General features: G+C 36.8%; 1 protein-coding gene across 1 annotated transcript; it reads left to right on the plus strand.

Annotated features, from left to right (window-relative positions):
- Positions 1-883: 883 nt before the first annotated feature.
- LOC110794218 (ubiquitin-like-specific protease 1) lies at positions 884-4,519 on the plus strand. Its single transcript, XM_056833434.1, has 7 exons — positions 884-1,114; positions 1,207-1,532; positions 1,612-1,791; positions 1,883-1,987; positions 3,855-3,924; positions 4,036-4,134; positions 4,236-4,519. Exons 2-7 carry the CDS (start codon positions 1,363-1,365, stop codon positions 4,332-4,334), a joined length of 723 nt encoding a protein of 240 aa, XP_056689412.1. The 5' UTR covers positions 884-1,114; positions 1,207-1,362; the 3' UTR covers positions 4,335-4,519.
- Positions 4,520-10,522: the final 6,003 nt, after the last annotated feature.

A 10,522-nucleotide genomic window follows, 5' to 3' on the forward strand; every position in this document is an offset into this window, starting at 1 on the left:
CAATCTTTCAACATATATCCTCATCATATGGGACAGAAATCATATGCTGAAATGACAAGTGAATGGCAGAGAAAAGGGTACATTCCCTCAGTTTCTTCGTCATCTGAAGGTTCCTCTGCGTCTACAATTTCTTCAAGTTTACCGAGTAGGACATTTTTATGGCTTCTTGCAAGATCGGTACCAGATGAGAAAGGAAATCCTTACTTGCCGGATGAGGGCACACAAAAGGTCAAAGAAAATATTGTAAGTTCATTTAACAATTTTGCGTAATGTTGTGATTCCTCTAATTTCATATATGTTCTTAAATATGAAACCAAGTGTTGAACTTTTCTCAAAACCATTTGATTTCATGTAGGATGAATGGAAAAGGAAACAAGATGAAGGGGAATTTGTTCCCAAAAGTGCACGAGATGATGTCTTATCTCGTGCACTTGGTAAGACTAAAGAAGGGAGACCACTAACATTTGGTGGTGGAGTAGGCATCAAAGCTGTGTGGGGGACCGGAGAGCGGCGTAGCTTTCGACGGTATGGAGATGCGGAGATGGAGGAAATGGAAGCAAGAGTGACCAAAAGGGTCAAAGATGAGACAATACAAGAGATGAACTCCAAGATGGATGCCATGGTCATGGAGAAATTTATCACATTTGCTAAAGAACTTGGTGTCCAAATACCAAGCCATATGAGGATAGACGCAAATGTTCATAGTAGTTGTCGTTCCGGGGGTTCAGATCCATTTGCCGACATTACGGTATGATAATTTGTGTTTTTCAAGTACTTTGTTTCTAGTTAATTCTATTGAACTTTTCTAACATGTTACATTGTATTTGCGTTATTGTTCAAAATAAATAATAAGGAACCTGTCCCGTGCCATCTATACCTGAACATAGGCTCGGAGAAAGTCTTTGTTGCCTATGGTACCATATGTCCAGAGTTGCTCCTTGATCACCACAACGACGTCACGTCCGATAACGTGAAAGTGAGCGTTGATGATTTTGAGCCCGCGTACAAAGAAGCTCCCGTCCCCGTGCCTTCTCAATATATTAAGAAACTTGCTCAAGCTCATGGTACCTTCACTCAGTGGCCAAAGCATTTGGTGTCGCTTACGAATGAGGAGGTAACTAACATATGCATGATAATTTGAAGTAGAACTATTATACCATGTATGCTCACTAATATGTATATCGTTATTTGAAAATCATACCTCAGGTAAACAAGCCTACAAGTAAAGAGCCTAAAGGGAAAGGGAACAAAGGGAAAGAGATAGTGGTTGGGGGAAGTGGAACAAAAGCGTCCAACACTAAATCAAAAACCTATTTCCTTGAAAATTATAAAGTGCAAAATTTGAGTGGTAAGTGCAATGTGATGAAAACTATGATGTTGGGATTAAAAGAAGGGGAGCATGTTAAGGTACATTGCACTAAAAGGACATTCAATATGGAAAAGGACTTTGAAATTAGTGTCACCGTTGAAGACACCGATCAACTTCTCTCGGGAGCATGGCTCAATATATCAATAATACAAGTTTTTGCTACGTGAGTTACCTAAATTCATATTTTGCCCCTAAATTTGATTTTTATGATTGTCTTAACGTTCTTACACTCTATATTATAGGGCTTTGAGTGAGTTGTGTTTTCACGATGATTGTCACCCCAATAGTATTGGATTCATGTGCCCGGAGATGATCTCGGCCACCATGTTAAAGTCCGATGCAGATCGAATTCTATTGTACATGACGAGGTCCATGAGTGCACTTAGTTCTAAGACATTCATCTTATGTCCATACTACGAAAAGTATGAAAATTACTTTGAACTTCGTTTTTAATTGATTGTTATAAATTTAACTTTTTTTTTCTAACTACATACGTTTATTGTTTGTATGTAGGAGTCACTGGATGCTTTTAGTTCTTTGCTTGTCTAAACGTGAGGTCTACATATTTGATTCTCAACAGAAGAAGAGAAATTTGATGATTAAGGAGCCACTAAACAAGTAAGTAAAGTATGCATATGAAAATGCCATTTTTGCCTAAATTTTTGCCTTAGGTTCTTTAGTTCAAAGTTGGGTTCGAAAACATCATTTTTGCCTAAAAATGACCTAGGACGACCCAATTAGCCTTAAATGTGAAATAATAGATTGTAAAGGGACTTAGAAAGTTATAACTATGCATATGAGACGTGTAATAAGTTTGAAAACATTCCTTAGGTTCTTTGGTTCAAAGTTGGGTTCGAAAACATCATTTTTGCCTAAAAATGACCTAGGACGACCCAATTAGCCTTAAATGTGAAATAATAGATTTTAAAGGGACTTAGAAAGTTATAACTATGCATATGAGACGTGTAATAAGTTTGAAAACATTCCTTAGGTTCTTTGGTTCAAAGTTGGGTTCGAAAACATCATTTTTGCCTAAAAATGACCTAGGACGACCCAAATAGCCTTAAATGTGAAATAATAGATTGTAAAGGGCCTTAGAAAGTTATAACTATGCATATGAGACGTGTAATAAGTTTGAAAACATTCCTTAGGTTCTTTGGTTCAAAGTTGGGTTCGAAAACATCATTTTTGCCTAAAAATGACCTAGGACGACCCAATTAGCCTTAAATGTGAAATAATAGATTGTAAAGGGACTTAGAAAGTTATAACTATGCATATGAGACGTGTAATAAGTTTGAAAACATTCCTTAGGTTCTTTGGTTCAAAGTTGGGTTCGAAAACATCATTTTTGCCTAAAAATGACCTAGGACGACCCAAATAGCCTTAAATGTGAAATAATAGATTGTAAAGGGACTTAGAAAGTTATAACTATGCATATGAGACGTGTAATAAGTTTGAAAACATTCCTTAGGTTCTTTGGTTCAAAGTTGGGTTCGAAAACATCATTTTTGCCTAAAAATGACCTAGGACGACCCAATTAGCCTTAAATGTGAAATAATAGATTGTAAAGGGACTTAGAAAGTTATAACTATGCATATGAGACGTGTAATAAGTTTGAAAACATTCCTTAGGTTCTTTGGTTCAAAGTTGGGTTCGAAAACATCATTTTTGCCTAAAAATGACCTAGGACGACCCAAATAGCCTTAAATGTGAAATAATAGATTGTAAAAGGCCTTAGAAAGTTATAACTATGCATATGAGACGTGTAATAAGTTTGAAAACATTCCTTAGGTTCTTTGGTTCAAAGTTGGGGTTCGAAAACATCATTTTTGCCTAAAAATGACCTAGGACGACCCAAATAGCCTTAAATGTGAAATAATAGATTGTAAAGGGCCTTACAAAGTTATAACTATGCATATGAGACGTGTAATAAGTTTGAAAACATTCCTTAGGTTCTTTGGTTCAAAGTTGGGTTCGAAAACATCATTTTTGCCTAAAAATGACCTAGGACGACCCAAATAGCCTTAAATGTGAAATAATAGATTGTAAAGGGCCTTACAAAGTTATAACTATGCATATGAGACGTGTAATAAGTTTGAAAACATTCCTTAGGTTCTTTGGTTCAAAGTTGGGTTCGAAAACATCATTTTTGCCTAAAAATGACCTAGGACGACCCAAATAGCCTTAAATGTGAAATAATAGATTGTAAAGGGCCTTACAAAGTTATAACTATGCATATGAGACGTGTAATAAGTTTGAAAACATTCCTTAGGTTCTTTGGTTCAAAGTTGGGTTCGAAAACATCATTTTTGCCTAAAAATGACCTAGAACGTACGACCCAATTAGCCTTAAATGTGACTACTACGTATATAATTGCATTTACATGTGTAAACAAAGTATATAATTGCACTTACATGTAAAATATTCTTTGCATTTACATGTGTAAACAAAGTATATATAATTGCATATTTTATCGAATGTGTAGTGCTTTTCGGAGTTACAAGAGACTAGGTGGACAATCTAAGGGAACTAAATTAACATGGATTCCAGCACAGGTATATATATATATAATTAGTTTATTATTTACCTAAGAAATAAGTTTTTCAAAATTATAACATACAATGTGATAGAAATTTTACTTGTGTTATTTATTTTAATGCATTTAGTGTGCTCAACAACCGGGATCACTAGATTGTGGCTACTACGTCATGCGTTTTATGTACGACATAATAATGAATCATGGTAATAGTCAAGATCTTACTAAGGTATGTTCTCATAAACTACGTAGTTTATATAATAAATTGAAGTACACAAAACTATTATATTGATCAATCGTTGATAAATTGAATTATTTACACTTTTTTAGGATTTTTCAAGAACATTGCCTTATTCAGCGGAGGAGATTAATGAGGTGAAAGATTTTTTGGCAGATTACTTCATGAACAATGTCGAATTTTTAGCTTAATTTGTAATATGAACTTGATCTCTAGCTAGCTACGTACCTTTGTTGTAATAATTTTATGTTTGTTGTAACATGTTGGTTGATCGATCTATGACGAATTTAATTGCCTTTTATTGGGAACGTTAATTACGTTGTAAACTTTTGTGACAGGTATTAATTATAAATGTATTCCCGGTATTGGGAATGAACCGTCTAATTTCAAAGACGATCATGTCGGAATTTCCAACTAAAATATTAAAAAACGAATATTTTTTTTAAAAAAAAATAAGTCATTTGCAACGCACGTTAGCTCAATGTGCGAGGCAAATGACTTAATTTTTTGGCGCTAAAATTGTCATTTGCGTCGCACATTAAGCTATTGTGCGTGGCAAATGACTTTTTTTTTGCGCCTAAAAGTCATTTGCGTCGCACATTTATCTAATGTGCGTTGCAAATAACTTTTCAACATGGTGCCTGAAAAGTCATTTGCAACGCACATTAGCTAAATGTGCGACGCAAATGAACCTTATTTGCGTCGCACATTTAGCTAATGTGCGTTGCAAATGACTTTTCAGGCATCATGTTGAAAAGTTATTTGCGTCGCACATTTGCTAATTGTGCGACGCAAATAAGGTTATTTGCGTCGCACAAATGTGCGACGCAAATGACTTTTAGTCATTTGCGTCGAGAGCTTTTGCCACGCACGATGTGCGACGCAAATATGCTTAAAAGTGCGATGCAAATGACCCTTTTTCCACTAGTGTGTGGACTATCTACGGAGGGACGACACTTGGAGTCCTAAAGACTTGTTCTTGTTCGGTTCGGGCGCAGCTAGGGAAGGCACGCAACAAAGAGTATGCATCTAAACTATGCTATATGATTTTGTGTAAATAATATGTATTCCTGGCTAAATGGTTTTTCCGCATGATTTATGAATTGTCATATGTATCATAACCTAACAGTGGTATCACGAGCCTCTTATTATTTTCATAATCTAAATTGCATGAACATGGTTAAATATTACAAATTTGCAAGAATTAAAAGGGGTGATTAATTTTCGTAATTGTTAATTAATTGCAAATTGCGTTTATTTAATTATACGTACGCAGGTTTTCGGCAGTTTCTTCGTTACTCATCCAAATCGAGTGATTTTTGTGTCAATTCCGCATGTAAAAGGCATTCTAAAATTTTGACTTTTCTCAAATTCTCAAATTCTCAAATTCGAAGCCTAACTATGACTTTTCGAAGGTTTTAGTTTTTCGAATGCAAAATTTCGTAAATTTAAGATGTTAAATTAAACATTTGCGATTCTTGTTGATAAATCTTGAATTTTTTATTGACCTACTGTATATGTTTAACAAGTTTGAATGCCAGCCTTGTTAATTATGCAATCTAATTTGTAATTATGATTAATTAGTTGAAAATTAGAATAATTTAGAATTAATTTGATTTTCATAATTAATTATAATTTAATTAGAAACCTATGATTAAAAACCACCATAAAAATTGTAAATTTATGATAAATTTTAAATTTTTATGACCTAGGCTTGAATCCATGATAATCGGAAATCAATTGAATAATAAATTTTCGATTTTTCGCCCTAAAATTATGAAATTAATATTATTTATTAAATTGGTTATTAATTTTAAATATAAATTTTAAATTTTTATGCGATTCGTTCATATAACTTGCACGCACAAAGCAATGGACGCTTCGTGTAACCCTTAAGGGGTGTTGTATAGTGCGGGCATGCGACGACGAGCAAGGGAGCTCGTCGCCCGTGCGGCACGAATGCAATGAGCAGGGGCATGGTGCACGAGCACAAGGCAGCAGCCCTGCCTTGTGTCGTGGGCCACGAGCTATGGATGAATGGGCATGGGCGAAGGCAGAGCATGGCAGTCGCGTGTGGGCAGCAAGCGAGCTGCGCCACAACGCGCACTGCCTCGCGCGCAGCGAGCGCAAGCTCGCGTGCCACGAGCGCTGCGCCCAGCGTTGATCGCGCCCAATTGCTCGCGCACAGCGAGCGATGGCTCGCATGCATCAAGCGCTGGAGCGCGCGCAGCAAGCGCTGGCGAGCGCGCACAGCGAGCGATGGCTCGCGTGCGTCGAGCGCTGGCGCGCGCGCAACGAGCACCACTTGTGCGATGGCTTGCGATGGGAAGATGCAGCAGCTATGCGACGAGCGCATGGGCTGCGCGCACATGGCCAGCGATGGCTGTGTGCGTGTGGCCCATGGGCGTGCGATGCGTAGGGTGTTTGCGTATGCGATTAGATCGTTTTGAATGTTTAATTTGAAATTTTCAGTTTACGTAATTTTAATTAATTTTAAAAATTAATAATTTAAATTATTTTCTTGGATTTTAATTTTGAATATTGTAATTATAATAAATTTTATTTATTCTAATTATTTTACTAAAATTAAAATCATGAATTAATTTAAATACGACTGAAATTAAATTAAACTTTTTGGATTCAATTATAAATTCATATGAACTTTAAATTTTAATTAAATTTGTATGTTTCCGGTTAGACTTGAAATACATTTTTATGTTTAAAATTAGTAAAGCATATGAATTTATTGGTTTAAGTGGGAGCGCTTTTAGTCATAAACTCTTGATTAGGTCTACAAATCCTTAAGGTTAAAACAACTTGATTAGAATTAATAAGGACTGAATAATTGGTAGATTATTGGTGCCCTTGATTAATTGCTGCAAATGTTTACGTGATGCATAATGTGTTTTACTAACCAGCTATGTGGGCCATTCATGATAATGAATGGGTGAATGGTATATATTGTATATGTACTGTTTTGCAGGTTATGAAGTGACTAGTATGGCCCAAATATGATAGAAAATATGGTCTGCGCACCATTAATTTGAATGTAATTGGTCTAAAGTACCAAAGTTATTTTTCAATTCAAATATGGTCTGCGTACCATCAAATAGTTGTAATTAGTTATAGATTATCCTATTTGAAGAAAATGGTGCCTCCCACGGAGATTTTCAAGACGGACTTTGAAGTCAAAGCTTCAAGATGAAGTCGGGCCATACTAGATCACGTTTATCTTATGCATGCTTTAAGTTATTTATTGCTTTAAATATGTCTTAATTATGCATGAGATTGTGGCTTGATTAATCTAACCAACATAGTAAGAGCCTTAAGTTCCAAAACTTAAAAATTGAGTTAAAAGGTGCCATGCCAAAATATACACTTGCTTGGATATCCTTTACATCAATCTAGTAATAGTTTTCGCTCAGCGAGGTGTTACTTATTGGTCCTAAAGGGGCAAGGTACACAAATAATTGTGAGTACATGTTAGTTTTGGTGAAACTCAACGATATAAGTAAGGAGTCCTTTTATGTCGTGGCAAAATCGATAGGTTTACCTAATAAGTTCTTAGACGTACCTATCAACCAAGAATAGTTTCTAGACTATTAGCAAAAGGCTTTTGCTTACCTAAGATGTTTTAGGATTAAGTCGACAAACTGTGCTTAGTTCTTCAATGATTTTAGGATCTTGGAATCATTTTATTCACACCTGCCGGAACACATAACTTGAATAAAATGCTTAATAAACATTGAATTATGCATGTATGCTAGAATTTAAGTTTATTAAGAGAAACTGTGAATGGTTATTTATTTGTTTATTCTTTTCAATTGTAGTTTTTAATATGGCAAACAACAATTCATTCAACATTCGATCAATTCTCGAAAAGGAGAAGTTGAACGGGAAAAACTTCCTTGACTGGCAAAGGAACTTGCAAATAGTTCTTATGCAAGAAGAAAAGGAGTATGTCCTAGATGAGGCGAAGCCCGAAGCCGCAGGCGACGGGGTCACTCAGGAAGCCCTCAATCGTTGGATTGATGCCAACAAGGATGTGAAATGTCTAATGCTCGCCACCATGAGTGCGGATCTGCAGAAAACGTTCATCAACTCAGATGCTTTCACAATCATCAGTGAGTTGAAGAACATGTTCCAAGATCTGGCTCGAGTCGAAAGATTCGAGACTCATAGGCAAATTCTTGAGACCAAGCTTAAGAAAGGCGAGCCCGTAAGTCCACATGTTCTCAAAATGATTGGACTCATTGAGAATATGAGTAGGCTGGATCAGCAATTTTCTCAGGAAATGGCTATAGACACCATCCTCCATTCTCTTCATAGCGGGTATGATCAGTTCAAACTGAACTACAATATGAATAGTCTGGACAAAACGCTCACTGAGCTTCACGGTATGCTGAAGACCGCTGAAAAGACGCTCAAAAGTGATAAGCAGGATGTGCTTATGGTGCGTGGGGGCAAGTTCAAGAAATCTGGAAAGAAGAGGAATGCTAAGAAAGGTGGCGACAAGGCCAGCCCAACTAAGCAAACTGGCGCCAAATCTGTAAAGAGGAAGGTCAGTCAACCCACTTCTGAATCCGAATGCTTCTACTGCAAGAAGAAGGGGCATTGGAAGAGAGATTGCTTGAAGCTAAAGGAAGATCAGAAGAACGGAACAGTCGTTCCATCTTCAGGTATTTTCGTTATAGACTGTATACTTGCTAATTCAACTTCTTGGGTATTAGATACAGGTTGTGGCTCACACTTATGTTCCAATCCACAGGGACTAAGAAGAAGTAGAAAGTTAAGCAAGGGTGAAGTCGACCTACGAGTGGGAAATGGAGCACGGATTGCTGCATTAGCTGTAGGAACTTACTATTTGTCGTTGCCCTCCGGGCTAGTTTTGGAACTGGAAGATTGTTTCCATGTTCCAAGTCTTACTAAAAACATCATTTCAGTTTCTTTCCTAGATGCTAAGGGATTTTCCTTTTTAATAAAAGACAATAGTTGTTCGTTTTATTTTAAAGAGATGTTTTATGGATCTGCTAGATTAGTCAATGGACTTTATTTATTAGATCACGACAAACAAGTATATAACATAAATACCAAAAAGGCCAAAAAGGATGATTCAGATCTCACCTATCTGTGGCATTGTCGATTAGGCCATATAAACTTGAAACGCTTAGAAAGACTTCAAAAGGAAGGAATTCTAGAACCATTTGACTTAGAGGATTATGGTAAATGCGAATCATGTTTACTTGGCAAAATGACAAAGCAACCTTTCTCTAAAGTTGGAGAAAGAGCAAATGAACTATTGGGTTTAATCCATACAGATGTATGTGGACCAATGAGTACAAATGCTAGAGGTGGTTTCAGCTACTTTATCACTTTCACTGATGACTTCAGTAGATATGGTTATGTCTACCTAATGAAGCATAAGTCTGAATCCTTTGACAAATTCAAGGAATTTCAGAGTGAAGTAGAGAATCAATTAGGCAAGAAGATTAAGGCACTGCGGTCTGATAGAGGTGGTGAATATCTGAGCTATGAATTTGATGACCATCTAAAAGAATGTGGAATTCTATTAGAATTGACTCCTCCTGGAACACCACAATGGAACGGTGTGTCGGAACGGAGGAACAGAACCTTGCTAGACATGGTCAGGTCAATGATGGGTCAGGCCGAACTTCCATTAGAATTTTGGGGACATGCACTAAATACAGCTGCACTCACTATAAATAGAGCTCCGTCTAAAGCTGTCGAAAAGACTCCATACGAATTATGGTTTGGAAAGCCTCCAAATGTGTCTTTTCTTAAGATTTGGGGATGTGAAGTATACGTCAAACGATTAACTTCAGACAAACTTCATCCAAAATCTGACAAATGTATCCTTGTGGGCTATCCAAAGGAAACAAAGGGGTATTACTTCTACAATACATCTGAGAACAAGGTGTTTGTTGCTCGAGATGGTGTCTTTTTGGAGAAAGATCACATTTCCAAAATGACAAGTGGGAGAAAAGTAGACCTCGAAGAAATTCGAGTCGAACAACAAACTCTAGAGAATGCTCAAGATGACATTCAGGATGAAACTCAGAGATCTTTAGAAGAATCTGGTGAGAATCATGGTCAAACTAGAAATGTTACCCCGCGTAGATCGCAAAGATATAGATCTCAACCGGAAAGGTACTTAGGTATTTTGACGAACGAGAGCTATGACGTTCTATTACTTGAAAGTGATGAACCTGCGACTTACAAACAAGCTATGACGAGCCCTAGCTCCAAGCAATGGCAAGAAGCCATGCAATCTGAATTAGACTCCATGTCTGAAAACCAAGTATGGGATTTGGTCGATTTGCCAGATGGCTACCAAGCCATTGGAAGCAAATGGGTTTTC

The sequence above is a fragment of the Spinacia oleracea genome, chromosome 6, assembly GCF_020520425.1.
Source record: "Spinacia oleracea cultivar Varoflay chromosome 6, BTI_SOV_V1, whole genome shotgun sequence".
Taxonomy (NCBI): Eukaryota; Viridiplantae; Streptophyta; class Magnoliopsida; order Caryophyllales; family Amaranthaceae; genus Spinacia; species Spinacia oleracea.